The 18,052-nt window shown below is 48.8% G+C and overlaps 1 protein-coding gene across 5 annotated transcripts in view; it reads left to right on the forward strand.

The window, feature by feature from the left end:
* The window catches only part of LOC114842054 (slit homolog 1 protein-like), a 66,597-nt gene that overhangs the window by 4,712 nt on the left and 43,833 nt on the right, over positions 1 to 18,052 (forward strand). For all 5 annotated transcript variants that reach the window (XM_029127529.3, XM_029127527.3, XM_029127528.3 and 2 more), the window contains exons 2-4: positions 4,278 to 4,349; positions 6,549 to 6,620; positions 7,727 to 7,798. In XM_029127529.3, the coding sequence (XP_028983362.1) occupies positions 4,278 to 4,349; positions 6,549 to 6,620; positions 7,727 to 7,798 (216 nt within the window). The remainder of the gene's footprint in view (positions 1 to 4,277; positions 4,350 to 6,548; positions 6,621 to 7,726; positions 7,799 to 18,052) is intronic.

Genomic DNA, 18,052 nt, shown 5'->3' on the forward strand with positions numbered 1-18,052 from the left:
GGGGAGAGGGACCGACACACAACATCTCTTTATTCCTAAGGATCAACAGGCAGATTCAAACACACTTGCACCATCCGTCATATCGCCCGTCGTGGCTGCACATCTGTCAGATCCTCTCAGTGCTGCGCGTGGAAGAGCTGAAACGTAATACAGGCGGCAGAGCAGATGCCTTGTCCACATGACACTTTCCAGTCAAGGTATGCACTCATACGGCTCGAAGCCACAACGGAACCTCGACGTATGTCACTGAACAAACTACAGATACCAAATAAACCATGAAAGGCTCTTCAGTCGCCGCTTCAGCTGCAGCCCTGTGTGTGTTCCTTTTCCAGTCTGCTGCGCTAACACATATTGGAACAGATGTTTAATTGATTCACTGTGGCCTGGGAGAGTGTCATAAGTTATCTATGTTTGATCACAGCGTGTCTGTGTGCTACTTCACTCCCTTTCTTCTCCCGGGCTCCTTCTCTCCCATCTCCCAGTCTCTCTTGCTGTCTGTCTAGGTTTTACATGCAGCACCGTCTGCTGCACAAAGTTAAACAGTCTGACTTTCTTTTTTTATATATATATCAAGGTGGTTGTTGTAGTCTAAACAGCAAAACTCAGCGTTGGGTTCCTGTAGCTGTTGGGAAATAAGCGAGGCTCTCATGGCTGCATGCGATCCTACGTGGGTCAAGGATATGAGAACGGGTTCATGTGTGGGATCTGGATCATGTTTACCTTTCCTATCAGCAATCTCGCTCCTGGGGCCTGACTGAGCAGAATGAAAACTGTATGTAGCTGTCGAGGAGGCCGGGAGCTGGGAAAACACTCAGTCGCAGTCAGTGCACACCGAACGGGCCGCACGCGCACATATGTCGATGCTCACGGGCGCACGCGCGCCGCCGACGTCCTGAACTGCTCGTTTGAAAGCCACATTTGAGTTTCGCTGGAGCCGAGCAGGAATCGGACCTCTTAGTGTGGATAGACGTGTTCCAGTTGGGTTTGGGAGTGTGTTATTTTGGTCATGGTGGTCTGCTTCCTTTCTCTCTCGGCCTGCGTGGCTGCGTGGCTGCGTGGCTGCGTGCTACGGCCTATTCCTGTAGCCGTGCTGCATGTGGGCCACTTTCTCCCCGCGCTCCATCAGCCGTCAAGGCCTCATCTGGCCGCTGATGTTTTTCCAGACAGCCCGTCCACTCCTCCTACCGCCCCGTCTGCTCGCAACACTCCACCACCCTTCTCCAGTCCGTCGCTTTTAGGCAGGTAACATCAGTTTTAGAGCAGCTCTGGCTGCTTCCTGTCTCGCAGTGATTTGAAAAAAAAAAAAAAAAAAGTTTCCTCACGTCTGTCTGCTTCACTGCTGTCGCGTCCATATGCTGCCGAGTCTGGAGAAATGCTTCGCTCTTTCTTCAGTTGTTAACCTGTTCGGGCCATTCATAAGTAAGAGCACATGCTAATCGGCTCAAATACTCACACCCGTAATCATTGTGTGACTGCGGTTAATGAGCATCCACGCTTGGCTGCACAGGAACTCAGGTTTCTGGTCATCAGATTGTTTCCACAGTGAGGAGTTTGGACAGCATCGTGCCACCGGTCCTCAATCAGCAGGCGTCTGTCTTCCCTGCCTGGCTAAAGCTGTTCTGGACAAATGGTCCTGCGGTGCGCTCAGCAGTAATGCACAGTGACGGCGTAGGAAAATATAAACACTTCAATAAGTCGTTAAAACTGTCCTTCAAACAGGAAGAAGACGAGATGTGTTAAAATCCAAACCTTTAGTCTAGAGGAGCTGTAATCATAAGTCAAACGCAGCTCATCAATTCAATGCAGCGTGACCTGCATATTGGCTTCATATTTCTGTTTTAGTCTGACTTTGCTCTACAGTACATTGAACCAGATGCTGACAGCAAATGAGCTGCACAGCAGGAGGGCCTGAATAGTTTGGAGCATGAGGAAAGGAGCCTTTGGCCCCAGTGCTGTATGTTTGTAAAGTCTGCAGCCTGGGTAATAAGCATCATGCCCCGCCCGTATGCAAATGGAACCCTGTTGAGCCGCTATGTAACGTTTGCTTATCCTCACTCCTCACTAGTCCTGGGGTTTCCCTTCATGTGATGTTGCTGAATTCGAACCAGCCCCCCCTCCGCCGAGGGACCTCAGCAGCTGGCAGAAATAAACATAATGAGTTTTTCAGCATTGCAGTCGCTCCGAGCCCCCTTGAGTTATAGATTGGTGGAGCAACGGAGCATAGTTGCTGCCATGTCCAGCCAAGAGAAGGCGCACCAGCATCAATCAACCTGCGACAAAGGCTGAAGACTAGATAGTGGAGTCATAAATCCACCTGCTCTCCGGCAAGCGCTTCAGCAGTGGAAATCCTTCCAGAGGTTCCAGAGGATGGGATGGATCTGACTTCAAGCTGGGAACAATAGCAATACCTAATAAAAGGAATGCTGCACTATAATGTGAAAACCTGCACAAAGTCACTTCTACCAAACATCTGTCTATGGAAGACGTGGCTTTGCTGCTGTGCCAAAAGCCATAGCTTAACTCCTTTTGATTGTAAAATCAAGAAAACAGCAGTGAATGACTCTGCAGCTAATAAGCAGCAGAGTCTTTGACGCCATACGTGACACTGACATTTAAGTAAAAGTGTCCACTTTATTTATTAATATTAGTAACTTTCGTCCGAAAAATGCCATCATGGGACGGTGATTTTCATGAATGTGATATTTATGAAACTAAAGCAGACAGAGTTCATTACTTCTGGAAGCGGATGCCCTGCGGCGTTGGCGTCACGCACGCCTTTTTAAAATCCTCACCGCTTTCAAACACTCTGAAAAACACTGCATCACTTCTGTTCTAAAATGTCAATGAGAAAGGTCAGAGTATGTCAAAAACCAGCTTGAATTCCAGGATAAACATGGCAGAATATGGTTGGCATTTGGGCGCAGCCTGAATGTCACCGCGCTGCAGAACAGGTGCGCGACCAGTGTGCTTTCCAGCACAGACGCCTCCGACGGGATAATGCAACATCTTCCAGAGCGCAGGCTCACTCCTGCCACGTCTCAACTAACACAGCGTTTGATGTGGTTGCGTAATGTTCTCGATGCTGGAGTCTGGTGTGCATCAGAATCTACAGCGGCCGAACCTCGTTGCTGAAGGAGCAATGAGCCCCCCGTCGCTCCTCGCTCCAACCGTCCCTGTCGTTCTCCTTCGTAACCCCCTCCTGGGTGCCGTCGCCAGTGACCACCAGGAGGATGAGGCGCCGGGAGTCCAGACGTGCGTGTGGGTGCCTGCATGCGTAAGCACCTGTAATGAGCACCACATGTGTGTGCGTCGGGGCCCAGGCTAATGAAGCTCAGGCCATTATTTATTTCCCGTGGCCCTGTCACTTGGCCTGTGGATGCACATGTGTACACGCACACACGCCATCTGTCTGTAATGGCTATTCTTTTTCCTATCGCATAGCGCTGCGATCCCTTGAGTGGTCATTAGATGAGAGGCAAGCGGGGAGACCAGTGCTTTTGGCGTGGATTTGGAACAGGCTTTTTGGTTGCGCCTTGGGGCGGAGGCTCATAGTGCCTTGAACGTGCACAAACAACAAATTGAACCTTCCTTGGATCAGCGGAAGTAACTGCGTGCTGAGATTCAAGACATCAAATGCACACTTTGCAGACCAGATTAACATCATTCATTGAAGGGTGGTCACATTTGAAGAACATCCCAAACCGTTCTTTATTATCTAGCGTCTTTTGCAGTGATGGCCAGTTCTCAGTAGGGGGTCTGCTCCCCTTGAATCCACAACACTTAGCTTTCTGGCCTTGTGGCCCTGCCCAAATCCCCTCCGCTGGCTTGTGTTAATCCCCAGCAGTAGTAGAACGACATGGCAGGCAGAGGGGGGAGGTGTTGGGGGCCGGGGCTGCAATAGAAAGACAAATATGCAGCTGAAATGTGCCTTCCATTTTAATAGGACTTCCCAGTGTCCCCCAGAGGAATCTGAGCTGCGTGTGGACCCCTTAACACAACCTGTGTGATTCTATCCAGTAATGAGTCTTACATTTTACAGGATTTAAAGCTACTTTTTATTGCATTAAAACACAGCTATAAAGACATTCTCGGCATATATTACATCACCATCATGTTATAGGAGAAAACTTGTGCAGCTTAAGTGTGCAGAACTTGACTGGCATCCATAGACCAAGACTCCTCCATGCAACTCTGTGCTCTTTTACTTATCAGCCTAAACAGGCCCTTTGGGAAAATAAAGATAAATTATTCATACATGTTTGTGTCTGTCTTTGCAGGGAGCTGAATGGGAATAATCTCACACGCGTCACTAAGAGTGACTTTGCTGGACTGAAGTACCTCCGAGTTCTGTAAGTACTGACCTTCGCGTTCACGTGTGATGATGGGATGTTTGTATGTTTATCTGGGATGCACGGCGGCATTCACGTCCTTCTATTCATGCATACGGTCCCGAGCCGCGTCCAGCCCTGTTTTAGACTTTCTGCTCAAATTAGCATAAGCCCAGTGAAGTGGAGATGCTTCTGCTGAGAGTCCTACTCCAGCCTACATTAATCCACTGAGTGACCGCCTGCTAATGATGAAATGGACTTTTTGTTACTGTAATCTGTTAGTTGTAGTGGCACTTACTGTGCCTTAGACACACACACACACACACACACACACACACACACACACACACACACACACACACACACACACACACACACACACACACACACACACACACACACACACACACTCACACTTGGCCTCTGTTCCTACACATCAACCTCCACTGTGTACACAAGCGCCAGACCTCTATAGGCTCTCTACACAGTTAACACATTCAAGTGAACCCGCGGATTCCCCCTGCGCTGAAATTAAACAGCACTTGTGACTTACAAGTAATAAACTAGTTGTAAAAGTGTCTTTGTCTGCGCACGCACTTGCGGGTAGTACCATAGGTGTTAAAACATAGAGAGGGCCTGAATGTGTTTTAAATGTAACATGAGCTGCATGTAACTCCTGCTACCCAGCAGACTATTTTCAAGCCGCCCCGTTGCGCCCCCATCCCCCCCTCGGTCTCCTTGTTCCCGCCGCTCCCCGTCCTCTCATCTTCCTATGCATGCCGCCTCCTGGAGGTTAAATGCCTTCGTGTTGCCAGCTTGTCACCGGCATGTAAGGAGCAAACAACTGCTCGCATACCAAAGAATCAACCTCCTTTGCTGCGAAAGCCTGGGATTTGCCCAGCTAGCTAAAATAAGCGCACGCGCTAATTGCGTTTTAAAATGTCAGCCAACCTTGTACTGTACTTAATGCATGATCAGCGTGGTTCAGGTAAATGCCACGTTCTACCTGCATGTGTCTCCTCTTTGTGTATGGAGGCATGATCACTTTAGGACTGCAGCCAAAATGCTAACAGTGGGTTGACCTCTGACCTCTCTGACCCCCGGGCAGGAACAGATCTTTACTGTCCGCTGGGACCTACGCTGTCACTTCAGACTCCCACACACTGCTGATTTACCGTCATTTACCTGACACTGGCTCCTCCGCATTGCAATTCAGCACTGCATGCGTGTGTATGTGTGTGAAAATGTGCAACAATAGAAGACAGCTCTGTCGGGGAAAAAAAGGGAGATAGGAAGAGAACACAGAAATTGAAGGCTACAGTACACTGCCCACAGAAAGTTTCCCCAATTCAAAAGTACTAATCTCAAATTTTTTTTCCCTTCCATCTAAATTCATGAGAAAGAGTTCGGAGGTGAATTGCACTTTTCTCTCTATGTTTATGGAGTGCGAAGAGTGATTAGCATTTATATTCGATGGGGAGGAAGCCCAGACTGCTGAGCGGCAGCGTGGTGTGGCCTCACAGGAGACATGAGAGGTTGCCTTCAACACAGAACAGTTGTATACGTAATGAAGGAAAGCTCTTGTTGCTTCCACAGCCTCCAGACACTTTCACTCCCTCCTGACCTCGTGTTATTGTAACACTTCCAAAACCATCCCGGCCTCTCTTTTCTGTGTGCGTTAGCTTTGGCACTGTTGTTAAGGACAGGTTGTGTTGCCGCTGTTGTGCATGTGCTGTATGTTTGTGTGGGTATGACTGATAGCCTTGATGTCGTGCCTTCGCCTCTGATCCTGTCCAGCCATGTTACCCAATAGGCGAGTTCTACTAGGCCCAAACTGTGCCAATTACAAACCCTTGAAGCCCAGTTGAGTTCCCGCATACACACTCTCTGACCCCCTGCCTACCTTCCGTCTCGTCTCATCTCGTCTCCGCCCTGCCGCTGCGCCCACCGGACCACACCAGAGCCTGGACCCACACTTTCTGAGCCACCTTGGAAACTTTCCTGTCTCCAATCCCTTATTTCCTTGCCAAGATTCCGCACCGTGCCCTCGGATCACGCTCCTGCCCTCTGTACTGCATGTGTGTCTGAGAAAAAGCGGGAGGTGTTGAAAATACTGCACCACACTTGAATATACACATCACAAGATGTCTTGGCATCCAAAACCCAAAGCCCAGTATGCTTTGTGAAGCCTGACTGACCAGGTTCTCTTTCTCCCTGCAGGCAATTGATGGAGAATCAAGTTACGGTGATCGAGCGTGGAGCTTTTGATGACATGAAGGAGCTGGAGAGACTGTGAGTACCACCCAGGGCTCTGTGTAGACTCACAGGAAATAAAGCATTTTTATTTTCCTTTTAACTTCAAGTGTAATTGAAATCCCCACCCGTCTGTAGATGTCTATTCTGCTATTGCATCCGCTAAATGTAACGATCAATACTGCTCGCCACATGGAAGCCTGCACAGCAGATGTCTTCATGGACGCACGCCGCCGTGCACACACAGTGGTCACCTTCTGAAATCCACACCGACAATTTACATTCAAAAACGCCAAACTCCTCTGTATTAGAATGATCCCAAACATTGGGTAGACGCAGCCATGTGCCAAACCAATGTGGAAATTAAGCGGATGGCTTGTCAAACGTTTATAAGCCACTAACCCACCAGCAGGTACAGTTCAGTGTGAACCCAGCGGCAGCAGACCATTAATGCCCATTACGCACTAACTCCGGACCTGTGCTGGCCAAGCTCTCTGTCTCGCTGCCCCAACATCTGTCTGAATGTGTCTGATGGAATAGCAGGAGACTGCCTTCCAGATTCGCAGTCTCCTGCTAGGCCCCAGTCACTGCATTCACTCCCATGTGCCTCCAATGGGCCATTCAGGGGGAAGAGAGTTGTGGTTTCCAACAGATTAGCAACAGTCTGTTCCTCATTGACTTAACTGTTGTATTTGCATAAAGCCTGCCAGTCTTGGACATTAGTTGTTTGACATGGAGTCTGTTGCCAACCACCATTTCTGTCAGGCTAGAATAGGCGAAACCATTCCCCTTAATTCATTCCGAAGCATGTTGTATTGATAGATCACCCCAGATAAAATATGTTTGTGTTCACGTAACTGGTGAACGTAATTCGCTCATTTGAATGTCCTGTTACTTTGGGAAAGTCGGCGGTGCAGCGTTGTAATTTAACCGCGCAGAGATAATTTATGGCGCTGTCTCTGACTCGCAGCTTAATTTCCCCTGAACTTTCAGCTGGATATTTATGTGACATTCGGAGCACACTGAAACACAATAGCCTGTGGCCAAGCTGATTCTATGGCAGCTCGCAGGAATTATTCACAGCCTACACATCGGAGGGCACACACGGGAACCTAAAGGCTGATCGTAGGCTTTCTCTGCCGCAGGCGACTGAACCGTAATCAGCTGCAGCAGCTTCCTGAGTTGCTGTTTCAGAAGAACCCTGCCCTGTCTCGACTGTAAGTACATCCACTTTTCCATAATGCTGTCAGTGCCTATGTTGTCTCTTACCATGCCAGTGTTGAGGAATAAATTAAGGAATGTAATTGTTCTGATGAATATTAACTTTGGGTTGGTTTGATCCAAAATTGAACAAAGTCACATATTAGCTACAAACTCCATCAGCCTTTACCTTGTTAGGAACAATTTCACAGCCCCACATATAATATTCCTACATTCGTGAACCCTATAGTCCCACAGTAATGCTAAACTTTTATTTCCCACTGTTTTTTTCCCTTTTCTTATGGATAATCAGTATCCCCTCTGCTGGCTGATATTTCCAGCTCCCATTATTCCAGTTCAGATTATCTGGGGCATCTGGGAATAATGAAACAGTGGGGCATGGAAAAACCATTTCGCATCTCGTCTATCCTTATAGTGGTACAACTAACCCGTGATCCCTGTCTCGACCCTCTGTCTGTTTATCCTGCCGTTTGATGTTGAACACCATCTTGAATCTATCTGTCACTTCCTCTGACTATCTCCCCATGTCACCTATCATTATGCCAGAGCCAGCCTGTGGGGCTCGAGGGCACAGCCTCATCCTTCGGGACAAGGCTGAGCAGCACCGGGGTGTGTGTGTGTGTAGCTGGAACAGATGCGGTGCACGCCAAGGCCTTTCAGACCAGCGGATGGCCTTGAACAAGCACGATTAGTCCATCTGGAGCTGCGGCCTCTGCCAACAGCCAGAGGATTGTGCTAACACAGCTCCCCCGTCTATCCAGTCCAACCTAGCGCCGGCTTTTCTGTCGCGCTCTGGAGAACGAGGCGTTGCTTAACATCGCTTAGCCGATTTGCTACGTATGTGTCTGTGCATTTGCTCGTTTGTGCTTCATCCTTGGATGGATGAAACCATAATGGCCCTGAACTATTTCAGGTGTGAAAAATGCTGCGTGAGCCCAATCAAGGCCCATGGAGCTGAAAAGAATGCAATCTTCGTGGCGTCTGTCTTTGATTGACAGTTATACAGCTTCATGAAAGACTTACAGCGCTTGTTAAAAACGGGGTCTAGTAGCGTGGGATCGGCTACAGCAGGAGAAGACAAAGGTTTTTCCTAATGTGTTTCTTAGCTCCTGAGCGGTGTGTCCGGGCCACGCTGCGGGTTCTGGTTCCAGTCTGATGCGGTTAGGTTACAGCCCCGTCTCGCTCCCACCAGCAGCTTTTAATGGACTTAAAAGGTTCTCAGCTCCCAGAGGAGGACTTTCACTGCTATTTCGTGTGTGTGTGTGTGCGTGTTTGAAGACTAGCGAGAAAGAAAGGAGAAAGAAGGAAGGAGAATCCGTGGTTGCATATGTGTTTGTGTGCGTCTCTGCACTTTGTGCCCTGTCAGGCTGCCTTTATGATCCTAACAAGAGAGGTTAATGTGAAAGGCTGCTGCCCTCAGGTGGAGCACTAACCCAGATGGTTCCTCTTCTCCTGGACGCTGGCTTAATTGCTCCCTTCCCGTTTCTGTACTTTGTTTTATTCTGCTCCCTTCATTCTTCTTCTTCTTCTCCTCGCTTTCTCTGGTGTGAGGGATTTCAGGAACAGCTTGTCTAACAAACGCCAAGGCTGTTTGTCTAATGTATCCTGCTAAGAGCACAGACGGGAGAAAACAAAAAAAAAGAAGGGACAGCAGATGAAATTTGTTGCCTTCGTTAAACTTTAGAGGAAAAACCAGCCGAGGTAATAAAAGGCTGTCTGTTAAATGAGCAGTCGGCTGTTGTTTTTGAACACTTGCTTCCCAGTCATTAAGTCATTAGTCTAACGCTTGTCTTTGGCTCTAGTAGTTAACAAGCAAAAGCAAAATTTCTCAATTGAAACAATAGTGTTTAATGATAAATATGCTAATGGACAGCTGTACAGTTTATCATGTTTCATGGTGAAAACAATAGAGGTGGTTCGGCTTGCCTTTCCCTGCAATAGGAGAGCAATGCATCGGGGGCAGAGCTGAGATAATTGGAATTGATTAGAGATGATTAGAGATAGTTAGAGTTCGTTAAAGCTGCCTGTGATAGATGGCAGTGACGAATAGGCATGAGGACTGCGGCGCAGAGGTGAGAGGCGCAGCAAGGAACATCGGTGAACAATAACAGTGAAAACAGGGCTGCATTCATCACCGCTAACGACCTGTTGCCCCCAGCCCACCACCCCTGACTTCTTCCCATCCCACTTCCACTGCGCCTCAGATCTGTAATCTACTCGCCATAGTGTCTGTAATTAGTGTGTGTGCGCGGTGGGAGAGCAGGAGGAACCGAGGACGGGGAGGGATGGAGGAAAAGGCAGGGAAGAGGTGAGCGGAGCTGGAGGAGTGCTGAGCAGTTGGCCTGATGGCCTGCCCCAGGGAGCAGCATCTGGTTTGGCTTCAGCATGGGGGGTTCGAGACGAAGACGGAACAGGGGTGTTTTGTGGCTTTTGATTACCGCGTTGCTTGTTGCTGCAGCAAATGACAGCCTGAAACACCACAATCTTGTTCGGAGGGGTGTTGCTTTCCATTACTTGGGTAACGTGCAGTATTGCGAGGTGGGGTGAGGGGACAGTGGTAGAAATCTGCCCGGGAGGCATGAAGTAGAAAGAAGGGGGGGGGTATCTGCACTAGAGGGGAGCTGCAGAAGCGCTGGCAGGTTTGGAGACAGGGTGGGTCCCGTTTCCATCATTCATTTTCATCTTCATGCCTGGCGACCGCTGTCCTGATGTACACAGATGTAAACAGAGCGCGTGAAACCCCTGCACACGAACACGTAGACACACACAAACAAGCGAAGGCAGAGGGAGAATGTAAATAACAATAATTAGACGCACGGAATAGCATTATAAATTACGAGCGTGTGCTAATGTGTGCATGGCAGCCACACACGGGGGATTACGTTCTTTCTATGGCTTTGACAGGAGATAAAAGAGCGGCGTCAACTATCTGTCGATGCTGAGCTGCCGGCTCCGTGTTTGTATTGGAGGGATGCTGTGTTTTCTGTTTGTTGATCGCTCGATGCTTAGGGAACGGTAGCTCAGCGAGAGAAGAAAGACTTGTTTGGGGGAAGGAAATCTCGAATAAATAATGTGCACTATCATTAAACCTATAAATCTTGTCTCTGGCTCCGTATTCCCACTTGTTTTTGACTTTGCTGCCGTTCGCTATGCAGTTTCTTCCCCTTCCCCTCGCTGCAGATTGATTGGCTTGTAAACCGACTCTCGTTCCAAGGCCCTTTGTGCCTCAAAGCAAGCAAATTAACTCTTTCAACTTTTGACTTTCTGTATATGACTGCATGAAAGACTGATGTGAATGTTTTCCTTTTCTCCTCGTGACTGTTTTGAAATGCTGGGCAGTGTATGCGTGCATGCATGTGTGTCTGGCACGCTGTTAATGGTCCGGGCTGGTCTTGTCGTTTCCTTTTCTTTGTCTCCGCTGATGAATGACCTGCCTCGACGTGCTGGGTCTCTTCTTATCCCTCGCTCGACTGTTTGGGCCTCAGCTTGGCAGCAGTCCCCATGGAAACCTGTCTTCATCAGGAGGCTTCTGTGCCATCAATGTCAGACATCTTGATTCTTGACTGTGGATTGTGTGACACTAAGCAAACACAAGACTTCAGCAAGTCAAAGCTCTAGACACAGCGGAGTCAAATACCAGGTTTACGTCAGTCCATATCTGCAACAAACCCTCCATTGTAATATTTTTATTTATTTTTTCTGATACTCAGATGAGGCTTAATGAGTAGATGCATGGACTTTAGGGGTTTGAATAACCGACCCAGTGGAGAATTGAAACATACCTGGCAGGTCTTAACTCCATGCCCCTGCCCCTCTTCCTGCCCCTGTCCTTGTCAGCTGGTAAAAGTGGCTTTTATGGCTTGTCACTGTTTTCTTTACGAGTCGGACCGTGTGTGAGAGAGAAATGCAGACCAAACCATGTGAGGAGAGCGGAAGCCAAAAGGGGGTAATTTAAAAACCACTCCGCCATCTGAAATATTCACAACCGCAGCACAAGGGGAGCGAGAGAGAGAGAGAGGAAGGGAACGGAAGAGGAAGAAAGGGAAAGAAGAAGCAGGGAGACGGTCAGAGGTGCAAAAGAGAAGAGACGAAGCAAAGACGTGGCAAAAAGCGCGAGAGAGAAACGCCAGTGTTTATATTTACTAACGATTCTGTGTCTTTACTCATGAATTATTGAACAGATGGATTGAGGCTTGTTAAATATTCACACTAAAGCGCTGGGACATCAGTGGTGTGTGTGTGTGTGTGTGTGTGTGTGTGTGTGTGTGTGTGTGTGTGTGTGTGTGTGTGTGTGTGTGTGTGTGTGTGTGTGTGTGTGTGTGTGTGTGTGTGTGTGTGTGTGTGTGTGTGTGTGTGTGTGTGTGTGTGGCCGGCATCTGATACACACTGCTCTACATTCACGCTCATATCAGCTTTGATGCTCCAGATATGCACACAAGCCACCGTGCACTTGTACAGATTGGGCTGTGATGACCGTCACAGCCGATCGTGTGTGTGTGTGTGTGTGCGTTCGTCCACGTCTTTGCACTGGGGACGAGCGCGGTCATTATGAATTGATACAGCATGAATAAGACATCACAGTGTGGTCTAGATCCGTCACGAGTATACACAGACAGGGATTTCACCGGCGGAGCTGCTGAAGGAGGCCTCCTCCCCTCCCTCCCCTCCTTTGCCTCTGTGACGGGCCTCCTTCGCCTGGTCCAGATTGGAGCTGACACATATGGGAGCGCAGGCTGCCCACATGTCCCCATATACATGCATTCGAAACAGTGACTTGTGGAATGCCACAGTCGCAGCCAGAAATAACAACCTATATGCAGTAGTGCCGGTTGGGCCGTTCCGCTTGTGGGAGTGCGAACGCGTGCTCGGCGGCCTGCGTTACGGAGTACGAAGGCAGCGATCGCGAGGAGAAGCGCGGCTCATTCATCAGAACCATAATGGAGTGTAATCCCCCACTTGCATCTGTCCAGTTCGAGTCCCGGGCTGTCGCTCCAGGCTGTCTGCTGCAGAGCTTTAGCTGCAGTATCTTATTAGCTGTTAGGGTCTGGACTTGAGATTCTGGAGCAGCGGCGTTGGAAACTGACCAAGGGGCCTCGAACGCGGCCTCACGTCCCATAAGAATAGAGGAGGAGGATTGAAATTGTTCCCCGCGTCCTCGGAAACGGGCGAAAAGCCGGAGAGCTCCCTCCACGTGCGCATGTGCTGCTCGGAGCGCATGGGCCGCAAACCCACACGCGTACAGTAAATGATTGTTCCAGCCCGATCCTGCGGCCTCGGGCCCTGTCTCGCATTCTGAGATTTAAAAAGAACAAACAAACAAACTGCAGGGCAAATTATGCCTACACACACACACACACACACACACACACACACACACACACACACACAATCACACAAATGCCACTGCACACATAGTTTCCCAGCCTCCTGCTAACTCGCTGCTGGGGCAGCATAAGCTCTGTGGGGCTCAGACTTGAGCTGTCTACGGCTCCTGAACGAGCAGAAGACCCATAAGGATGGAGATGGTTGATGGAATGGATCTAGCGTAGTCTCGTATTTCCTGAACGAGAGCTGATCCATAAGCTTGGGAGAAGTGTGGGGTAATGGATGGAAAAAGATTGGTGGATTTTCTGTTGTGTTTGTGTGCCCGTAATTATGGGCTTCAGCTGCATCCCTTTATCCTCTGAAAGAAGAGCCATTGGTTGAACTCCTTCCTCTTCCCTCTGGCTATGTTCCTGTGCGTTTGTGTGTGTGTGTGTGTGTGAACTGTCTCCTCTCTGTCTGTGGCGAGGAGGTCGATCCTTGGGGCTTTGTGCTTATTACACCTCTGGGCTTTTTGTTTTACAGACTCCACAGGCTGCAGGGCCGCCTCCATAACTTTGACCGTGTAACACAGACGGTCTGTGTTAATGAGCTTGATACTGATGATGTGGTTTGTTTGGAGAAAGATTTATTGGCTTATATCTCAGTTTAGAGAATCTCAGGAGTCAAATGAGGGATCTTTTCTGTGCGACTGCTGAGGTGCCCTGGAGCATCTCACCTCCTTCATACAACTCCAGCAGAGCAGATAATTGGCAGGTCTGAACCACGCGTGTATTGTACTCTCCCACATATTTTATGTCACGGAGGTTTTAACAAAATCAAGACAACCTTAATATTTATGCACCTGTAATGACAACATTAACCACTGCTGTTAAAACGCGAAAGTGACATTTTATGTTATAGCAGGCAGACAGATTATGCCATCATGTGTGTGGCCTTTAATTTCAAGCTACAGTAAAGAGACTTAATTCTGAGCCCAAAGAAGGAACCAAGGAAGTGAAAAATTCTTAGAATAGTACTACTATGTCCTAGTATTACTTACTGTAAAGTAAATAAAACAAATCAAAGGTTAATGCAGCTAAAGGTCAAGGGTCATCTGCTTTTCCTTTTTACTTTGTGGCACTCTGCACATTAAGTTTCACACAAACAGCTGAGACTCCAAGTTATGTAAACACTTAAGTCAACCCATTAACCCACAGCTCATTATTCACCATAATGAGTCCTGTGGTTGTTAATTACATTCAGAGTGACTCTAGAAACATTTCAAACAAGCACCTCACCTGGTAAATAAACTCATCTTTAAGCCTCGAACGCAGCGAGGACTCTCTTATCGTGCGCCTCCGCGCTGTGCAGCCGTCCCACTTCCACAGTAAACAAAAGGCGGTTGTGTGCTTAGGTGAGTGGACTGCCCACATTCCAGTAAAGAGATATTGAGCCCCGCTGAGCTGGTGAGCACAGCAACAAGTCACCAAAGCCCATCAGTTTCCGGGTTCGACTGGAACAGTCCCACTGTCGCAGCGTGAGGCCGTGTATCGGCACCACAGAGCATGCGTGTGAGTGCCCGCTGTGGAGAGATTGTTTTTGGTGAGAAACCGCATGTTGCTCTGTGCAGGTGGTGTCTCTCCTTGCTTTGCTTTGTTGGAGATCGCTGGGGGATGGAATCGATTCCCGTCCTCTCTCTTTATACACAAAGACGCGCACACCTACTCCACCCAAACAAAGCTTCTAGAGGCGAGCGTAGAATCTGAGACGCAGCCACAGCTAGTGTGTGTTTACCTGTTGTGCCTCGTTGGAGAGATTCCTGCAGCCAGAGCAGTCAGTGTGTGTATATATACGTATCATATCATGTATCATATTAGACTTTTAGATTTATTGTTTAGTTAATTTAGTAATTGAAAGGGAGCATTAAGAAAGGAAGATTGGCCTCATCTGTGAACTGGCTGTACAGACTCACATCTCTTCTCATTTGGCTGTCTGGGCAGCAGTGAGGGAGCCAGCGGCACCTGCAAGGAAGCATTAGCCAAAAGCCCCATTATCACTTCAAAGCCGGACTCTGCTGGAGGAGGCCTTAGTGACACCGGGGCCCTGCAGAGGATGAAACATCGCACAGAGATAGGAGCACAAAGCCCCCTTCCTCCGTCGGCCATGATCCCCCTCCCCCCTTCCCCCTCCCGCCGTCTGTCCTGCCTTCCTTATCGCTTCCCTTTCCCCACACTTCTTTTCCACCTTCCTGCATCTTATCTGGATCTTTTAACACCTGGCTGCCGGGATGGAAGTCCCTCCATGCGCTTCTCTTTACCCCTTCCTGGATTTCTCCATCCTCCCTGGCTTATAAAGGGCCGGGTGCAGATGAGCTCCTGGCTGTGGTAATGAGTTTGCAGGCCCTTTTATGTGGAGATGAAGCTGATGGATGGAAGACGCGTTGTTGGAGAGGACATTGTCAGCACTAGAGTGGTTCATAGAATAGAAGAATAGTCTGTCAGCCCTGGCCCAGGCCTCATCTAAACATGCAGAGGTTTCCCATAAGGTCAAGGGTGCCCCAGACAGAGATACACATACAATAAATGCAGACTGTGAAAGGTATAGCATTCCTCAGTCCAATACATTTTCCCAGAGACTGTCTACGATATTTACAGGCCACTGAAGGTCAGATTCTTTATGCAGGACAACGCTACAGGCAAGAAATCAATGGCAGACACACAAGTTCTTCCATTTACTATCACAACTCTCTGCTTGTTCCCCGAGTGTGTCAACACTTCATAAATTTGCCATCTGAATAAGTCCCGAGACAAAGCAGTGACAGAGGGATGATTAAACAAAGTCTGCTGTGATTTAACTTGGCCCAGAGGCAGCGCTGCCACTCCCTAAATCCTCCTGGCCCACCCGTGTTAAATCCTCCAAAACCAATATGCGTGGGTGTGTGTGTGTGTGTATTAATCCGTAACGCCTAGCCACACACCATTATTTCGCCCTCCCCCTGACACCTTCATCAGACCCACAGACAGGGATTCAGGCTCTCTACGACGGCCGCCTCTCTGCGAGGCCGCTATTTTTAGGCTGCGACTCAGAAGTAAGCGCTACTTCATGTTTGATTGCGTGTGTTTTTTGTCTGGAGAATATATCCAGTCACAATGTGAGTGACAAAAGTGTGTGTGTGTGTGTGTCGCAGACACTGGAAGTAGAGTGGTCGTGCCCAGGTTCCACTTCATAAAGCAACTGTAAAACAGAGGTCATTCATGGGAAACAAAGAGTTTTCACATGAACAAGCGAACAAACTGGTGTCTAACAGTCCTCCATGTTTCCTCCACACTTATTTTGCTCGCTTTATTTGCTTCTCCTCCCCACATCTGCTGTACTGTCTCTTTTAGGTTAATTGGTAAACCTGCTTTAATTTGGGATTGCAGTGTTGCGAGTGTTTCGGGGAGTTCTGGGAACAGAGGTGCAGACAGTCAGAAACCTTGGCAGGAGATAATAGCACGTGCTTAATCAAAGATAGATATGTAATAAATACCTCGGTGAAGTCATTACAGCACGAGCGTGAGGTATCTGGGTGGGCTTATTTTTGTCTTTTTATAGCATCTTAATAGTTTCTATGGAGACTGAATTGGCAGAGTGTCGTTGTGCTGCGTTTGGCCCCTCGGCAATCTCACCGCATTCACCTTCCTACCTGTGTTTCTGGATATAGAAAGCAGAAAGATGGTGATACATCTGTGTTAACGCGCTCGCTCCTCCAGGGGCAGAGAGATGGAGAAGCCGATAGACGTCTGCTTCAGAACACGAGCACAATCACAGCTTGGGATGTTGGTGTCAACAATTACACCAGGTAACCGTGTCCTCGGATGATAGTAGGAAATGTGCAGTCTCTGTTGTGGAGAACCAGAATTACATAATAGTTGTCTTTTCCTGAGGTTTCATGGCTTAAACGACCTCCCCTCTCACTTTTGCGGATGAAGAGAGGTGACTCTGGTGGATAAAAGGTAGAATTCACATAGTTTTATAGTTGTTTTTTTTCCCGTAGTTGTGAAAGTGAGCTGAGCGTAGCGAGTTGTAAGTTGAGCGGAGACGTCCAGCGGGGTTAAAGAAGCCCAGCCTTGTTTCCCAGGCAGGCACCCTCTTTGTGACACGGTTAAAGATGTGTCCTAACACTTTTCCCATCACCCTTCATCCCCTCCTCTCACCACCTCGCCTTCCATCCCTCTATCCCTCCCTCCATCTCCAGAGAATAGCCTGCCCTTTGCTCAAGCCATTCCGTCTCCTTGGAGCTCATTGTTCCCCGGTTGCTAGGCGATAGCTAGGGCCTCATTTGGTCACCTTGGATACAGGGGGGCCTGGGTATTTGGGAAGGGGTCAGGGCTGACAGAGGTGATGTGAAGGTGTGTGTGTGTGTTGTGCATATGTACAAGGACTGCATGCACACAATGTTGGCTGTCGAAGTGTGTGTGTGGCTGCGTGTGTGTGTGTGTTTGGTTAAGGGTCAGGCGTGACAGCACCAGTACAATAGGGTGGGGTGTGACCAGCCCCTCCTTCATCATTTATTAGCCCATTCAGCCACCCACTCCCTTGCACTGAGACAGGCAGGCCAGGAGGCAGCCGAACTGTCAGTCAAGGGAGGGGGGAGGGGCAGCGGAGCGATCCCAGGAAACCTAATTAATGTGTAACACGATCGGTCTTACCTTATCGCTCCGAAAGGGAAAATCAGAGAAACAAGCAGGAACAGCAACTACTGCTCAGCGCTGAATACTCAACTCCCAGTCTCACTCACACCTGCTCTGGCTTCCATCTCTCACCCTCGCTCTCGGCCTTTCTTTCCATTTAGACTGTTTCTCTCCTTCTGTAAAACACACACCGGGGGAGACCCTCTTTGTCAACCGGCCTCGTGAATTCCGATCCACAGTCGTCAAGCTGGCCGCGGCCGGCCAGCCTTGGAG

Source organism: Betta splendens, chromosome 15, assembly GCF_900634795.4.
Source record: "Betta splendens chromosome 15, fBetSpl5.4, whole genome shotgun sequence".
Taxonomy (NCBI): Eukaryota; Metazoa; Chordata; class Actinopteri; order Anabantiformes; family Osphronemidae; genus Betta; species Betta splendens.